Source organism: Chelonoidis abingdonii, chromosome 14 (assembly GCF_003597395.2).
Source record: "Chelonoidis abingdonii isolate Lonesome George chromosome 14, CheloAbing_2.0, whole genome shotgun sequence".
NCBI classification, from domain to species: domain Eukaryota; kingdom Metazoa; phylum Chordata; order Testudines; family Testudinidae; genus Chelonoidis; species Chelonoidis abingdonii.
In genome coordinates this window covers 17160030-17178859 of record NC_133782.1, presented here as the reverse complement: position 1 = coordinate 17178859, position 18830 = coordinate 17160030, and the positions used below count along the sequence as shown (strand labels likewise).

Sequence of the window (18830 nt, the reverse complement as noted above, 5' to 3'; positions counted from 1 at the left end):
GTGATTAGCACCAGCAGTGAATTCCCACTTCATACACAGGCAGGTAGAAAAGTTTAGGGGATAGAATATCAGGGTTGGAAGGGACCTCAGGAGGTCATCTAGTCCAACCCCTGCTCAAAGCAAGACCAATGCCCAGACAGATTTTTATCCCAGTTCCCTAAATGACCCCCTCAAGAATTGAACTCACAACCTTGGGTTTAGCAGGCTAACACTCAAAAACCACTGAGCTATCCCTCTCCCCTCAGATGGCAATACTGCAATTGAGTGTGGGTCTTCCAGCCTGGAGACAGGCACTCGCTAGCTCAGCTTGAGCAAATGTGCTAAAAATAGCAGGGGTGGCTGTGACTGCAGAGGCTGGCCATCTGAACGGGGACCTGGCCAGCCAGGCAGCCTTGCACTTGTCCTGAGCTACCGCCATGTTGCAATGTCTACACTGCTATAGCATGCTAGCTCCCACAGCAGAGCTAGCATGGGTCTGTCTATGTGGGCTGGAAGGCCTGCTCCCAGCTACAACGTACACGTCCCCATAGGCTGTGGATGTGATACTGGGCAGGGATCCTCACTAGCTAAAGCAGGAGCTACAAGCAGTGACGGGTAGGAGATCAGAGATTAGCAGAAATCTGGCTAATAGGATCCTGGGGGAAGGCAGCCAGGGAGACTGGTTTGGTTTAAGCCCAGGCAGCTCTGCTTTTCCATCAGTGCTAAAGGTAACTCTCCATTCCAGGGAAGGTGCTTGCGCATGTTTTGCTGGCACACCTGGAGCCTTTGCTACACCAGAAGTGTCATCCCCAACAGTCAGGCTTTACGAGGAACAGGTCCACATTAGGTGCCATTTTGGCCCTTCGCTTGTTGTCAGAGATACATCGTGAGTTCAGGAAGCCCCTGCACGTAGTGTTTGTTGATCTTAAGACTGCATTTGATTCAGTAGACCGTGTCGCATTATGGAAGGCCTTAAAGGGCAATAGGTGTCCCTACCACTCTGATGGACTTGATTAGAGAACTTCATAATGGAACAACTGCCCGTGTTCGTCTGGGGAACCAGATGTCAGCGCCTTTAAAATCAGTATCTCATGTAGGCAGGGCTGGGCTTTGGTCCTGCACTCCTTTGTCGGGCAATGGATTTCATAATGCAGCATTCCGTCAGGTCCAGAGGCACCGAGATCGGTGATCTCTTGCTCACAGACCTTGAATACGTTGATGCCATTGTTCTTTTAGTACAGAGCCCTGACAGGTTTTGTGAGGTACTCCAGCATATGGAGGAGGAGTCAGCTAAGATTGGTCTCCATATTTCATGGTCAAAGACAAAAATTCCAAAATCTAGGACCAATCTCCAATCCCTTTGTACAACAAAACCGTTGAATCAGTTTCCAGCTTTTGCTGTCTGTGTTCTATACTTACCAGCTCCTTCAATTCTCACAGAGGTGCTCCATCGGATTGGCATTGAAGCATCTGCCATAGGCTGTTTACAACGCATGTGGAAACAACATAATCTTAGTATGACAACCAAGTTCAGGATTTATTTGAGCTGCATCCTTCCCATACTGTTGTACAGCTGTGAAACATGGACACTATGCTGCACAGACTGGACAAAGCTGGAGGCTTTCCACTCAAAATGTCAACGTTATATATTGGGCATAAAGTAGAGTGACTTCATCTGTAGTGCAGATGTTTATGGTCACTCAGGTCTACGGACTACTGAGGCAATTGTCCGCAGGCGGTGCCTTACGCTTTTCAGACATGTTGCAAGGATGCCATAAGATGTTCCAGTGAATGCTGTTCTCCAAGTGGCTTGTAACATCTGGGATAAAATTCCACCAACTGAGGGGTGGAGGTGGCCCAGAGGCAGAACCCCTATTACATGGATTCATCAAGTCTGTTCTGACATTGGACTCTCAGGCTGTCAAACCTTTCCAGTTGTCCAGGAACGGACCAAATGGTACACAATTGCTACAGTCAATTGTCTGGCTAAGCATTGAAGAAGACAACAGTAAAGCATCAAACTTTTAATCTGAGGGTCTAGGGTTCAAGTCCCTCATCAGGCACTAAGCCTTTCCCCCTGTTGCATGCCCCAGGAGCTTCAAAAGGCATCTCTTCAGAGCCCTCCTTGAGTGTTAAAGCTCTTGCTGTTTAACTAAAGCTTCCTGACAATACGCAGAAGCTCCCTGTATGTGAGGCTGCCACTGGGCCATGGGGAAGGGGGAAAATGACCCAGAAGGTTTATTTGGAGGGAACCATCTCTCAGTGGTTCTCTCCCCAACACATGGTACTGCTGTGCATGAGCTCTCCCCTGTCTCCAACACAGCACGGAGCAGTCTGTAATAAACACTGGGAACGGTGTTTGATTTCCAATGTAATGTGATGGGGGGGCGGGGGGCAGAATGGTTAGCAAAGGGGACCGAGACAGACTCACTGTGTGGCCCTGCCCCCTAAAATTCTGCCTTAGCTCCCCAGAGTGTCAAATGGAGAGAACAAGCTGGCCTCCCTTTGTAAATCCTCCTCCCGTGGCAGGTGCTGTTGTATAAGAGCACAGTATTCGTATGGATTTGCACAAAGAGATGGCGACCACATGTTTAAAGGTAGGTGCTCTGGGGAGTCACATGGCTGTGCGGGGGGCACAGTCCTCTTACACCTGAAAAAACTGTACACTTGCTGGTGAACTAAGCTGACCTGACAAGAACAACTTCCAGGTATCTGCATCTCTCTGGCATTGGCTTGAACCTGAGACCGCAAACACTATGTGCAGGACTCCCTGGTCCCTCACGGGCATAACAGTTAAAGGCCCAATCTTGCATCCACCCATGTCAGTGGGATGTTGTTTCTGATTTCACTGGGAACAACATGCTAAGGATCTAAAGCAGAGGGAGGACTTTAGGAGAGGGAATCAGTTTTTGCGAAAGCAAAACTGGTTTAGGATTTTGCTCCTGCTTATCTGAACCCTCCTTCCAAATTGCGGCAGAAGAGACACAGGCTCTTGCACTCCAGTTATGGCAAGTGAACAAAGGAGTTACTGATGGTTCAGGGCTTCTTTTGGATTAGCAGGACTTCCATGAATTCAATCACTGGTTAGTCTGCCCATCCTTTTAAATCTGATCAAAACCTTTGGAACAGAAATGCTTTCTATTAAACATAGCCTCCCTCACCTGCCTTTCTTTGCACTGATTGCTTTGGACACAGGTATTATTGGATCCTTCAAACACTGGCTATAGAAATGGCCATCTAACTAATGAGGAAATTCAAAGTTGTGAATGGCAGAGAGAAAAGCAGGATGCAATGAATCTCAGCTAATAGTGGAAGTTTAGGACTCAGTTGGAACTGAGTCACTGTAATTGACAACAGAGCCCTCCCATGTGCATGCCTTCTGGGACTGGTCCCCTGGTGATCACACAGCTAACAAGATTAGCTGCTTAATTCAGAGTGAGAGAAGAGCTCTGGATTACAGTAAAGGCAAAGCATGTATAATGTGACAGACCCCAGTCGTCAGCATTGAACCGGGGATCTCTAGAGTTTAGTGCATGAGCCTCTACCACAAGCTACGGCTGTAAAATCATGGAATCCCAGGGCTGGAAGAGGTCATCTAGTCCAACCCCCTGACAGATTTTTGCCCCAGACCCCTAAATGCCCCCCCAGGATTGAACTCACAACTCTAGGTGTGGCAGGCTAATGCTCAAACCTCTGAGCTATCCCTGCCCACAGCAGACTCATTTTTTTTCTCTCTGTCTAAATGGTCTTGGGACCACTGGATGGGCCAAACACCACACCCAGGAGGTGTGTGTGTTACACATGCATCCGGCACACTCAGCATCAGCAGTGACTTCTAGTGCAAAACAAAGGAACTGGCCACGTTAGGGTTATTTTCATGCTTCCCTTGCGGCCCATCATCTGCAGCTCAGGGCTGCTACTGGAAAGAGTGGCTGTGAATTACTTGATGTGGATATAGCCAATTAATCAATTCAGCAAACATTAATCCACCCATGGCCTTTTCCCCTGATGATTCACGTGCACTTTCTTCTCTGTACTTTCACATGAGACAGTTTAAAAATACGTAATATAGGCAAAGAGCCAGTGCCTACTCAGGGTTACTCAGATGTCAGGGACGAGCTGAAGACATCTGCTTTGAGGGCCCAGTGCTTGGGGGAGCTGAGTTCTGCTCAGCACAAGCCCGAAAGGCAAGTATACATGGCTTTATTTCTCCTTTACACACACACCCCATACTGCGACCAGCTTCAAAGGCTCTTCTAATTTGCATTGGCTGGTAACCAGTCCCCAAGGGGCTGTTACATCAGCTGAGAATCATCAGAGCACAGGGACAGCTGGCTATGCCCCAACTCCTACCTATTCCTTATACTGAGAACTACCAGTTTGAACCAGTTTGACTTTAACCAGCTATTTAAGCCAGTATTCCAGCACACACCATAATGGGAGCCAGGAATTGGCCCCTATATGTTATTACTAAAACCATTTGGGAACAGATTGTGCCTAAGATTCAGAGGGCAACAGCGCATAAAACACACAAGTCTATCTTCCAGTGGTTTTATATTGCTACATATCACTTTACCGTCTGAGGATGTGTGCAATCGCACATGTAACTGGCATAACTGTGCAGTCACCACAATGAGATTTGCTTTTCCATGCACAGAGGAGCAGTTTTGCATTGTCATTTTTACAAGCAAATAGTCACTTTTGGGCATGCAGCCACACTAAATGGGCATGCATCGTGGGGTGTGCAGTTAATGTCCGACCATTTGAAATTCATCTCCTTTGAAGCTATACCAATATTCCTCTAATAACTTGGGAGGGATTTTAAAGGGTTTATTTCCCAACCATATTTCAATGTGTCTTTCAGTAATCAGAGGCAAGCCGGATGCATGTGTTTGCCAAAGCTACCTCTGCACACATACATCCTCCCATGCATCAAGGATGCATTGTTTTCCTAAATTTAAATGTGGCATTGCAGATCTGAGGAAATCGCACTAGGAATGTCAATACTGGTAAATGAATAGCTCTGTTCTCTGTGAGCTGGTGGGTATCATTTGATCTCACTTCACCAAGCTGAGGTGGGGAGGGTTATTGGTTTTGCTTCCCTCCCCCCCCCCACCCCCCAACGCCAAAAGCAATTAAGCATGAGTGCAAACCTTCTGCTATTGTCTGAAAGCTTGGGAACAAGGATGCCTACAGTTTGTGAGCCTAGTTATTGCTTCTTAAATAGTACTGCTTTAAAACCCGGATACATTTTATCAATCTCTGAGTCAGAGTCTCAGGTGCACCTAAGCTGTGTTGGGGAGGAGGGCCACCTGGGGAAAGCTGGAATAGAAGGAGACTTCCCTATTCCTTCCCCATCCTGGGGGCAGTTTGTCCTCAGCTCAAATTAGAGTAGCCTCAAGGCTGCGCTGACTGGCACCATTTTGAACAGTTCCTTAAGGACTCTTCTAAAAGGCCAGAATTGTTAGAGCACAACACACTCCAGCCCCACCTTGGCACACTCACAGCTATATCGGAGGGCCAGAAGCAAGTGGTATAGAGCCATCTGTACAAGCTTTACATCACCCAGGAAACCCCACCTGTTACATGTGGGCTGCTCTCTATCCCTTTGAGCTGCTACCAAGGATCTGGTCCCCTGACCTCAGCTTTGTGTCCTAAACTATTCCCTAGCGCTGCAGTGAAATAGCTGCTTCAATTCACCCCCAACTTGGTTGCATTTCCATGGTGGAGGGAAAAATGGATTCCTTCATATAGAGATAGTCATAGATTGTAGGCTTTACATTTTTTGGCATGCAGAGTTACAGAGCTTGCACATACAAATCAGGTAATTGTGCGCCAGTGATGAGAACTGACCCCTGGCACATCCAGTCATGGTAGCAGCACACCTGAAGTCTTTGAAAATCTGGCCCATACAGCTCTGGGAGCTTTGGACTGAAAGGCACCAGAGGCATTTGTCACATGAGTTTGTATGGTGACAGTAGTTAGATACTCCCTACCACCAGAGCTCCCAGCACCATTGAGTTAGGCGCTGCACACCCCTCTCCCCCTCCAGGAAAAGACAGTCCTGTCTTGCAGAGCTCACAGTCAAGACAGAACTTTCCATTGAGCCTGCCAAGATGGACGCCATGTGCAGTGGCCACTGTGTAGAGATCAAGATATAGGAAACTGTACTGGAACTTGCAGACAATTAGTAAACAGCACCAGATCTGTCTTCCTTAAAAGAGTATAGCCTAGAGGTTAGAGCACAAGACTGGGTTACAGGTATAGGCCTTTTCCCCTTTCTACCATGTGCCCCATATGGCCCAAGAATTCAGCTACACATTATTTTTAAAGGGCATCTGTGAAAACAATTAATAGCTGAGATAAGCAAAGGGCCAGGCCGTTCAAACGTCAGGGACAATCTGAAGTGGGGAGGGTTTCAAAGCCTCCTCAGAACCCAGGGCAAGGTCACCTGCTAGAAGCTGGGAGAGACTGTAAAAGCACCCTGCCCCCACTCCACAGGACTGAGACGTGGCTGCTCTGAGACTTTGCCACTTTGCTTCCGTCAGAGCACAGGCAGGTGCCAGCTCAGCTCCAAACCATGGAGCTGGGCTGTTTGCTGAGCATGGGGGAAGGAGCAAACACTAGAGAACACAAGCCGGGACAGGCTGAGTGTTTGTTTAAACTGTAAAAGCAACAAGAGAAAGGGTTTCTTTGGACACCTCCCCAGGACAGGAGTTGCAAGGAGACGTCACAGAGAACCAGACCTCTCCTTTCCCTTTGCTGTGGGTGCCTCCTGTTGCCTCTTGACTCACAAGTGCCTTTTCTTAAATAACAGTCAATGCCAATGAGCAGCACCAGCCCAGGAGGAGGAATAAATACATGGGAAAAAACCTACCCTCCACTCACCAAGCAATCCCAGTTTCCAGCAGCATTAAGCACCCAGAAAAGGCTCTTCACTCTCTCAGTGCACACAAACATAGCACTGCTTAGCTAGGCTGTTGTTCCCTACCTTTGGTCTGGTTAAGGTCGATCCAGGCTGCATTACACATTTCAGCCAGGCATGTAACCAGGCTAGGAGACATCAGGGTTGTGGGATAGCCAGGCCCTAACTCTGTAGCTCGATTGCCAACACTGGACTCTAGTAAGGACCAGTATCATTTGCGGCATCTCTAGAAGGGGAGCCCAAAAGACCAGCCCCTGCCATTAGCTGTACTAAACTCCTCTCAGCTGGAAGTTGCTAATTACCTTTCATCCTTTCTGCCCTGTAATCCTTACAGTAATCCATCTCTCATAGGATGCTGACTGGAGGGCTCAAGGTAAGGAGTATGCTACTGGGGTTGAAAGGAAAGCCAGGCCACATCTTTCTAATACAGCATCTCATTATGAGCACCACCCTGGCTGGATCAAGCCCCAGCTACCCTGAAGATTGAATTTCGAGCTATGAACCAGCTCCAGTGGAACAATACAGCTAAAGCCCAGGACTCTGTGTGCGAGAGCTGGTAACAAAGCATTGTTGGCAAAGGGGATCTGGTGAAGGAACAAACATATAGAGGAATTCAGACAAATCCAGAGTCTGAGCATCTTTAGGAATTGCTGCAAAATTTTCCATAAAGCCCTTGCCACCATAAGAATGACATTCTCAGCACAGACATCTGCTTCAACCCAGAAAATCGCAGCATCTCCAAAAAAAGAGGAAATTAACAATAATAATAATAAAAAAAAAAAAAAAATCAAACAAGCCCTGGTCCCAGGCAGAGATTTTACCTCAAAGAGGGTGACGTGCCAAAGAAGTCAAGAAGTCCACTAGGGACTTCACAATTGCTATTGATTGGATGTCAGAGGACCTGATACTATCACAATGGGCAGCAGTATAAAACCCTGAGATAAAGAGCCAGATCCTACAAAGGAGAGAGTGTGGCTCCAGCTGGGTTGTGTGGAGCTGGAACACAGCAAGCAACTGAATTGCACTACGGTTCCTTGGCACTTTGATTTGTGACATCAGCCTTCCATCACTCTGCCCAGCTGTGCTGGCTGACTCAAGTGATTTGCCTGGGCTCACACTAATTCCTCCATACCCAAATGTCTTAGTCTGAACAATGAGGATGCTGCTACTCTTCTTCCGAGGGAATGGGGTGGAGATGGGATGAGGACTAGTAGGTGCAAAGCCCTTCTCTAACTCCAGTGATTTGGGATGGTCTCTCCTTTGGGAAGCATCAGTTCTGTACTGTTGAAGGTGCTACTCTAGGCAGCAATACAAGAAACACCATCACCCAGAGGATGTGATAGCTAGGGGAGAATTCACATGCCATCTCTTCACCTTCTGGATTACAGAGCCTGGGGTATTTCTAATCTCTTCTCCTTTACTGGTAGGAGCTGCATGTTTCTTTTCAGTTTCCCTGTGCTCTTTAAAGCACAGAAATGTCCCAATTTTTCCTGGGTTGCAAATGGAGCATCCACCAGCTGAATCAGAAATCCACGGTGAGCCACCCATGGCAGGAAGTAGTTAAGCTCCAGCTGTCTTGGAGGAGAAAGTCATTACAATTTAGTATGATAATAGCTGTTAGGCGAGTCTAATTTCTAGCCCACACATTGCAAAGGGCAGGAGCCAGAGATTATTCACCAAGCATTACTGCCATTTGATTATTACAGCTGCTCTGACTGTACGGCCAGACGTCATCCTGCCCTGGAGCGTTCCTGTGTCTGTGGTAAAACCCAGCTCAACAATTCTTTGCTAAAAGACTTTAAAACACAGCAGATGCACCACGAAAATACGGGTAAAGAACCGAAAAACAATTTCTGCTTTTTCTTTACAATATTTTCATTACAAGTCCCCCATTTGTGAATATTTTCAAAGTATCTCTATGCAGTTAATCAAGACTCATCTCAGAAAAAACTGCTCCCAGAGCTAGTCTGCACAGGTAATGAATCAGGCATAGCCAGACAAGGCCATTATAGTATGATTTATTGTGCCTAGAAAAAGCCAAGGACCCCAAACCTGATGAAATACGACTAACTTGGAGATGCTGCAGGCTCCAAGGGCATTTTATTTAGGGCCATTCAGAGGAAAGTTGGACAATTTTAGACATTTTGTAGAAGGAAAAATAACCCAACATTTATGGAAGATGTGTCAGGATGCAAAAAACTCACCCAAACGAACCTGGTGTCACTAATAGGAAGCTGACTTGAGAGATGCTGTATCTCTCTTGTTTCAAAGATAGACATAAGACAGCCTCGGAGATTTAACTTTACCCCCTCCACTCCCAAAGCACAGGGAAATCAGGACTGAAATTCACTGCGTGGGGCCCTCTGTCCAGAAGAGAGCAATTCATATGCTTGTCCTGCCCTTCGGTTAATCAGCACCAAGATACCTTTTTCCCCCTTCCGTGCAAAACCCTTTGAACATGTAAACGGAAGAATCACATTGCAGATAATTAGAGGCAATAACCCTGTCCCTAACAGAAAGGCAGTTGTTTAGTCCAGATTATCTGGCTGATCTGTCAGCAGCATCTTAATGAAATGCTTCTGGACTCTGTGACTGGCAGACAGAGAAGCACATACGCAGAGCACACTGCTCCATGACTTCCCATGTGAACCGATAAATAAAGATATAATCAGCCAGAAGGCAAAATCTCTTGTGGAACTTTGCCACCTGAGTTGGGCAGGCACCGAATCACATTTCAATCTACCTCACACCTTCTTGGACTTCCTCATGTCCAATCCTGATGACGAGGAGAAAGATACTGCCAGATACAAATGCCTCACTGCGTGGCATAACCAGCTTCAGGTACCTGGGCACTGTACCTTTCTTCTGATACTCTGGCTATTGACTCCAAGGGGGTAGGCAGAATGTGGGCCCAAGACTTCACGACTAAGCTGGTTTGTCTTCTGTAGGATGAATGAAACCCCTGAGTTTCCCCAGGAGATCATGTTTTCCTTTGGTGGAGCAGTTTGCTAGGCCAGCGAACAAATAGTTATTCATGATTCAGTGATGAATCAATAGGACAGCCCCTGCTCTGAGAGGCCGGAATGGCTTCTCTATTGCATATTCTCCCATAGGTTTAAAGTTGTATTTTGTGCACATGAAAGGTGCTGGATAGGCAACCCTGGACCCTCTTTAGCAACAGAGCATATACACCTCGGGCAGCAGCAGCTTCCTTATATACGCTCTTCTTCCACCCTGCCCTCTGTCTCCATGGCCCATCCAAGCCTTGGTTTTATTGAGACTGCCAATCAAGTGACACCTGTTGGTATAGTTTTTGGGATATGGACACTTGTCCACTTAGCACTGGACTGAGACCCACACGCTCAGCTAGCTGGCAGTACCTGTCACATTCCTAACTTAGGCCCTGATTGGAAGAGGCGATGGAGGGTGATAGACTGCATCCTTGCATCACCATTCTGTCTCTTGCAACTAACTTTCTCCCTTCTCTGATGTTAAGCCAATAAAAAGCTTTCACCACAACCAGACTAGTCAGTGCTTAGGAATGATCAATTACCTCGCCTGCTCAATTCCACTTGAAATATGTTGAAACAGATACCGAGAGATTAAGGCACAAAGGGAGAACATTTCCATTACAACACCAGTCTTACGGGAACTGTCAGAAGCTCAGTGGAGAACAGAGAATATAGTTTCAAAACTACCCTTAATCAGATATTTAAAACTGAACAAAACCCTTGAGAGATTGGTTCCACGGAGCAGGCCAGCAACCACATGAAGTGGGTGGATAACAAAACATACTCCTAATCTGACTCAGTGACTTTAAAAGCATCACTTTCGATAACAGCATTAAAGTTAAAGTTATTGTAAGCTTGAAGAAGCACATTACCCCATAGCCAAGAGCTACATGCACAGTGAGTGGGAGGAAACTGCAATGAAGGAAAGGGAATGACAAAGAAAAGAAACCAGCTAATTATCTGTACAGTAAGTGTTTTTCAGGTGGTGTTGTGCACACGTACCTTCCCCTCCAGGTGCATGTGCCCAGTACACTTGAGCTGGAGACTTTTGCCAGCAGTACCTCTAGGTGGCGCACGAGCCCCTGCTCCCCTTTTTCTCTCAGGTGAGGGGTAAGTGGGGTATGTTTGCTTCCTCCCCCTCTAACTTCTCATCACTGTAACCAGAGGCAGATTAAGATTTACTGGGGACCTGGGCACAAAACATTTGGGCCCCTCACATCGCTCCCAACCATGGAGCCCTGTCCCCTGCTCCTCTCCTTCCCCCAAGATCTCTCCCCCGATAAGAACTGCCCAGGGAACCTGGGCCACTATGGGTGAACCCTGGACCCCCCCCCCCCCCGCCATCTGCCCTGAGCAGCATCACCCTGGGGCAGGGACTGCTCTCAGGCACCCCAGTCCCAGCCCAGGGAGGGGTCTTGGGCCAGCTCTGAGCAGGGAGCAGAAGGGAAAGGGAGGCTTGAGCCAGCTCCATGTGTGGGGCAGGAGGATAAAAGGAGAGGGAGCTCAGCCAGCTCTGTGTGTGGGAGAGTTGGGGGAATATACTCACGCTACACAGGTTCCGTCTTCTGACCTGGCCAGGGCCTCAGGGGGAAGAGGAGAAGCAGAGTGGAGGAGCAGGGCTGATGGGGGTGGGGGTGGGGGAAGGAGCAGCAAGAGTTGGGGGACAGAGTGCTGGTGCTCCTGCGAGGGCCCCCAAATTGGCCAGGGCCCCAGGGCACAGTCCCCTTCGACCCGTGCAGTAATCCACCACTGACTGTAACATCTGAAGTAGCAGGGAAGCTGGGAAGATTGTGCACATATTCATTACACACCTCGAACAACAGTTACTGTGCAGGTAAAACAACCGTTTTGTCCTCCTTCAAGTGATTAGGCACATACGCAGTCCATGGCAGGAGGCTCATCAGCACAGCCCTTACAGGATCATCTAAACAGATATTGTAACACTAGCTTGTAAAAGTTGGCATTGTCACAAGGCTTGAGCAATGGCACAACAGGAAAAAGTTACCAGCTGCCTTGCAGATATCAGCTACTGGAACACAGCTCAGAAAGGCTGAAGTGGACTGAGCCATTATTCTTGGTGTAAGAGAAACTTGTAGCAGAGCATAATACAGCCATAATCCAATGTGAGATTTCCCAAGTTGAAACTGGTTGACAGTCTACACTCTCGGCATAGGCTACCAAACGCCAGGGAGAAGTCCTCAAAAGCCTAGTGCAATCCAGGTAGAAATGCCAAAGCTCTACAAATGCCCAAGACATGAAGTGTTTCTTCAGCTTTAGGAGAATGGGTTTCGGGGAAAAAACCCATAAGCAAATGAATAATTTGGTTCAAGTAGAAAGCTGACAGTCTTAAGCACAAGTTTAGGCCTAAGGCAATGGCTCTCAACCTTTCCAGACTACTGTACCTCTTTCTGGGGTCTGATTTGTCTTGCATACCCCAAGTTTCACCTCACTTTAAAAACTACTTGCTTACAAAAATCAGACAAAAATACAAAAGTGTCACAGCCACTATTACTGAAAATTTGCTTACCTTCTCTTTTTTACCATAGAATAAAAAAAATCAATTGGAATATAGATATTATAGTTACATTTCAGTATATAGTGGATACAGCAGTATAAACAAGTTATTGGCTGTATGAAATTTTAGTTTGTACTGACTTTGCTAGTGCTTTTTACATAGCCTGTTGTAAAACTAGGCAGATATCTAGATAATTTGATGTACCCCCTGGAAGACCTCTGCATACTCCGAGGGTCTTCAGCAGCAGGTCCTTTGGAGCCTCCAAACACTGCGCTCCTTACTCCTGGAAAGCGGAAGGCCTCCGAGGAAATGTTGTGACATATGCATAGATTCCATAGGAGGGTAGCCTCTGGCATAGTTGAGACTATTGAGTGCATTGGACACACTTACCTGTAGCAGAATGTGCATACACAAAATCTCTCAAAGGAGGATTCTGTCTTGAAACTAGAATGTCAGCTGTTTGTACCAATGTGTTGGCACTTCAGGCCTGAAAGAAAGAAGGGTTAAAGCTGCAGTAGATAAATTTGTCCTGGTTTGCTAATTGAAACTGATCTCTCCCTTCCCTCTGAAAACAGATGACTAAAGCCAGTTTAGGGAATGGTGAGAGCCCTGGTGTGGCTAAAATCCAACAATACGTTATATTTTAATCTCAAACTGCACTAAAATCCAACAGCAAAATTAGGACACTATGGCAAGAATCCATCCAGAGCAAAGCTGTTCTCATCCAAAGCAATCAGAGGTCAGCTTCAGTTACAGGCCAAGAGCATTAGACTCACGTGTGCATGTCAAAGGATAATGTTTAATAAACTCTTCTAATGTTGAAGGCCACTTCCCCCTGGGTGGATGCAGACAACAGCAGCTTGTGAGAAAAGCAATCAAACGACATATAGTTCCGACCTTCATGACACCCACAATCTTTATAAAACCTCTTATCACTAGATAATTTGATTAAGCAAACTCCTTATGTATTACACACGCCCAGACCATCTGAACACACTGCATCAGATCCAGAGCATAAAGCAAGCACAGGACAGAGCCAGAAACTGTAAGTATGACCTCCAGCAAGACACATAATTAGCATTTAATTTAAGCTTTTTGGGAAGATACATTACAGAGGTGCCATCTTTGCCAAACATACTCTGCTCTTTCCGCAGAGATTACTGACAGCTGACCACTATGGGAGTGAGTAGACAAAAGTTCAGATGGGCAGTCTCTGGGACATTTTGCAGCAATAGATAAAGATCCTGGTGAATCCAGCTCTAACATGGGGTGGGCAAAATCCATCTTGAGGAGCTTCCCCTTTAGTATTAGAGAAAACTGGATGCTCATGAGAGGTTTGAAGGATCTTTTCTATACACAGACTACATGAGAAGCTACCCCATAGTGTCCCCCACCAATTCAGTCCTATTCTATCACAGCTACATCTCCTAAGGAGGTGAAGTGTTCAGCCAGTTGCCTTGGATCAGTGCCAATTTGGGTGGTAGTAGGCAGTAGACGTAGGTACCTGCCTATAAATCACTAAATATTCAACTCATTTTACCAGGTCATCAGCCAATCATAAATTGGTGGTAGCAACATCAACCAAATCTAATCCAGACTGCTAACCTTCTGCCTGGCAACCTGGCATGCACAAGTCTTTCTCGCCTGCAATTGCTGCATTTGAATCACAAAAAGGCAAAGAATTTCCTATTCTTTTTCTTTAGAGCTGTGTAGTTTTCCCCTTCCCTTTGCACAGGTGCTCAGGAGAAGGGCTACAGCTGCTTAGGAAAGGAGGGAATGCCTGTGGGAATGCTAAGCAGCTGATGTGCAAGACTACTAGTTATTTCACTGCTATATGTGCTTCCCCCAAGTTTGTTGCATCCACCTGCTGTCTTCTCTGTCACTTATATTCAAGTTCTCCAGGGCAATGACCATCTTGATTATGTGTTTGCACAGTACCTAGCACAAGCAGGCCCTGATCTCAGAATGATGCCGCTACCTGCTGCTGCAATAAAAAGAACAAACAATGTTTGACTCCATACCCAAGAGCAGAAGATAGGGTGGACCCTCACTCGTTTCTGTTTGTTGACATTTTGCTGTGTTCTAAAGACTTACCATTCAAGATACAGAGACCTCCTCTTCCCATCCTCAGATACAGGCCACAAGCCTCTCCTTCCTCCCCAAAAAAACACAAGAGACTCCAATGCAATTTCTTGGTTCTTGAATATGTATTTTTTTTTTTTTTTTTTTACTGAAAAATCATTCATAAATTAAATACAAAAATGTACAAACACATGGGTAAATAAATGTAATGATACAAAGAATTGCTCTGCTGAAAAAAGTGTGTGTGTGTGTGTGTGTGTGCACGCGCGCGTCTTAAAACACTACATTTCAGTGCAAACATGTACCCTGGCACCTCTTAAAAACACAGAGTACTTTCAAAAGCCATGATGATGGACGGATACTACTTATGGTTTAACTCCACCTCAGACGGTGGGTGATTAGAAGTGTGAGACTCTTGCTCAGTTGGTAAATTTGTTATAGAAGAGGATCTTTAAAAAAAAAAAAAAAAAAAAAAAAAAAGAACTTTAAATAAATATTTTAGCAAACAAAACCCCACATGGCTTGTTAAAAAAAAATAAATCAGCACTGAACACGCCCTGACTCCCAGCAAGGTTAGTAGACAATGTTGACATACAAGGGGTACACAAGTGGCCTTGTTGAATTTCAGCTGCCAGAATATGTACAGTTCTTTTTACTATGAGAATTTTTACACCATAACAGCACATGCGCTTGACAAAATGTTTTAACAATTACATTTCTACACAATTTTTGACTTAGCTGATAAGATTAACTGTGCACATTTTAAGATATTCCACATTTTAGAGAGAGGGAAAAACTCAACCTGATTGACAAAAAAATGCAAAGAGTGACATTGATTAGGTGTGAAACGGGCACTTTCAGGCCAACCTTAAATGAGTACATTTCTGAGTAGAGGTAACACTTTTTTTTTTTTTTTTTTTTATTAAAAACATAGGGTGTAAGAGATTGTAAATATACATTAAAGACTGAGGATTCAAACTAAAATACAGTAACATCTACTCTCACATGCATGCACAATTCCTGTGGTGGTGAATTTAGACCATTTGAAATACATTCCTTGTTTGAAGCACCATTAAAGACATCAGTTGCTAGCAACATTTAAAGATTAAAGAAATGAGGGGGAGAGTAAAGGTTCAGCATTTGAAAAGGGTCCACAAGAATTACAGAGATCAAGGATCAGAAGCAAGAGAGTCTTTATTGCTATATGTGCCATAAAAATCAAACTACAAATAACCTTCAAAAAACCATTTTAACGCACACGTGTTCCAAGACTTTAAACCTAAATTACAAACTTACCAGCACTTTCCAGGGCAGATGCACTGTCCTTTCATGCAGGCTGATAAGATCTACACAACAATAACTCCATGTTTTCTAAACCTAAGTTATTCTCGAGAGACAAAAAAAGAGCCCTGGTCAATCACACCCACAGCAGATGTGTATGGGGATCATATGTCCATGGAACCAAGAAAATAATGTAAACCATAAGAGTTAAGGAAACAGAAGGCAAACAATGCAATAAAAGAAAGTTCAAGAACTTCTGAGCTTAAATACTCCCAATCTGTATATATAGATATATAAAAAAGCAACCCAAAGCACTTTTACCATATAGAATTCGAGTAAAAGTGAGTTTGTACATACTGTATAAGTGATGGATTGGTTTTAAACCATAAAAAAAAATAAAACAACCCTAAAACAGGCACAACCCAAGGAGAACAGTTCAGAAAAAAAACTAACCCTGTAAAACTGGATGGGGACATCAACCAAGCACTTCAGTTCTGGAGACTCACGTTTTCGTGAACTAATTAGAATGCCCTTCATTTTTTCTCATTATGATTTTACATCTGTGGATAAATCTAGCTCACTATTTGTGCTTGTGGAATGCATTCCCTGGCTAAGGATTATAACCAAGGGTTCTACCTACAGTTAGAATGTACATTAGTTCAGTGTTCTGTTCAATTTACACAATAAATATATCAAAATATTATTTCATGAAACAAAAATGTTACATTAGAGGAATCTCTGTAGAACGTTGTCAATTTAGGAGCAGTTTTAATAAGCTGCAGCTGATTGCCCAAAACCAAAGACAGTGACTGAGGAGGGAAGGTAAGATTTTTAGGATTTGTGCATGGAAACCACACAGGCCTACTGGTGAATTTTAGGGGGGGGAGAGAGAGAAGAGGAGGGATGTGTTTAAATAAGTCTAGAAGCTAAGCCTGCACTTGCCACCACTGTGGAATAGAGGGTAATGGGCAATGGAAACTCAACAGGAATAAAATGGAAAAACTCCATATGAACTATAATTTACGCATTATCTACCACACAATGATATGAGCTGGATATTTGTTCTTTCATGAAGTTTCCCTTATCCCTTCCTTCTCCCAAAAGCCCCTGCCATTTCTGTAGTAAGAAGTGCTGTGGCTCCATATTTCTCAACCCCGGCATCCTACCAACTAAGGCCCCTATCTTGTAAACATTTAAGCTTAACTTTACATCACTGGGTCTACTCAGATAAGTAGAGGGACTTGCTCAGGAGTAAAGTTATGTACGTGTTTGCAGGACTGGGGCCTAAATGAGTGACCTTCATATGTAAACCTTTAGCTTGAGTTTGAATTGTAAAAGAAAATAAAAAAGGCATTTTACACAGCTTATTTACACTTGCACTTCTTTAAGAAGCGATTCTGTTGTATATACTTCAAGCAGGTCATTAAAAAAAACACACAAATGTAGAAGAATGGTATCATCTTAAGTTTCATTTGATCTCCTATTAGGGCAGTTGCCTATTGGATTGCTTCTGGCATCCAAACTCAAGAAGCCAACAGAGTCATTCAGCCAAACTGGTTCTATGAGAAGAAAGTACGTCAGATCACTGTTGTATTATTTGAGATTGTTGGAGGAGATGGAATGCAGAGATGAGAGCAGCAGGTCACACCATTGTTCATAAAACCAGAAAGCGAGTGAAGTCCCCGAGTTTGTTGCACAAACAACCAGATTGGGCCAGACGATTTGTGCGTGCACTTTCAATTTTATTCTTCAAAATACTGTGATCCTTCATTAGACAACGCGTTTCTTGTCCTTGGTAACCCTATAAAAGACTGTCAAATGTGTTGCTTTCTTGGTGAAGGGCAAAGCAAACTTATTTTCTCCTCTCAGTATTCGTTTACCAGAGCCAGCTCTGGTGTCAGGTTAACAGTTATGTTTTTATACAAGGCGTCATACGTAATGTTTGGAAAGTAGTTCAAGTTACTGAGACCGTCCAGGACCTGCCTCTCTTTTGACTTCCTCAGCAACGCATACCTGTTTAAAAAGAGAACAAAAAAGATGAATGTATCCACTCCCAACACTGCTCAAGGCTGCAGAAATTTAGACTGAGAGCTACTACATGCAGCCTCAACAAGAACAAGAGAAAACTAACATGAGAAAATCCTCCTGAACACAGATCCCTTAAGATATATGTATAAGAGACAACTCTGCATTTAGACACAGGAATATTTAAGCAGCAAAGAATCCTGTGGCACCTTATAGACTAACAGACGTTTTGGAGCATGAGCTTTTGTGGGTGAATACCCACTTCGTCAGATGCATGTCACTAATATTTAATACACTTTGCAGAAATAAATTTTTGATCCACTGTCTGGAGTGATGCATAGCACAGACCAGAATCAGATGAGTTATTTTTCTAGGCTAGTACGTTGTGTGTGTGTTCAGTTGGCACAGTTTGTCAAACTGTCAATATGCACAGAAATAAGAATTGATAACTTCCTTCCCAAAACCCAAAGATCATGCTGACACAAAGCAGCTGAATGACTCCAGGTGTTTTCTGCATGTCCCTATACAAGAATAAGACATGGCCTTCATCCCACAGAACCTACCATCTAAGTGAGACAGAGCAAATGGGGGGGAAGGAGGGAAGACAAAATAAAACCACTCACAAAAGCAGGAGCAAATAGCATTGGACTAGCCTAGAGGTTGGGGGTGGGCAGAAGCCAGAAGAACTGAATTTGAGGAGAGGGAGAGCAAAGGTTCTTGGCACCTCATTTCAGAGTTGGGGGCAGCACTGAAAAGAGTCACAAAGGTACACGAGAGCACAGGGTGTGAGAAGGAACAGATGGAAACATATAGGCAGGGTAGGTTCTTTGGTACTTGCACACCCCTCATTACTGTAGTAGCTACGTGTTTCACAATCTTTTAATGTTTTTCCAGAGGGGGTATTAAAGTAGAGCGTGAAGACTGAACTCGGTTCAGTGAAATATTAAATCGGTAAAGGAACATGGAGGTGAAGGAGCAGCAAGAAGAGATTTATCTGAAGCACGCTGGATAG

General features: G+C 44.8%; 1 protein-coding gene across 1 annotated transcript in view; it reads right to left on the bottom strand.

Annotated features, from left to right (window-relative positions):
- Positions 1 to 15688: 15688 nt before the first annotated feature.
- Positions 15689 to 18830, bottom strand: part of B4GALT5 (beta-1,4-galactosyltransferase 5) — an 80278-nt gene continuing 77136 nt past the window's right edge. The window contains exon 9 of the mRNA XM_032804020.2: positions 15689 to 17806. Within this exon, the coding sequence (XP_032659911.1) occupies positions 17659 to 17806 (148 nt within the window). The 3' untranslated portion in view covers positions 15689 to 17658. The remainder of the gene's footprint in view (positions 17807 to 18830) is intronic.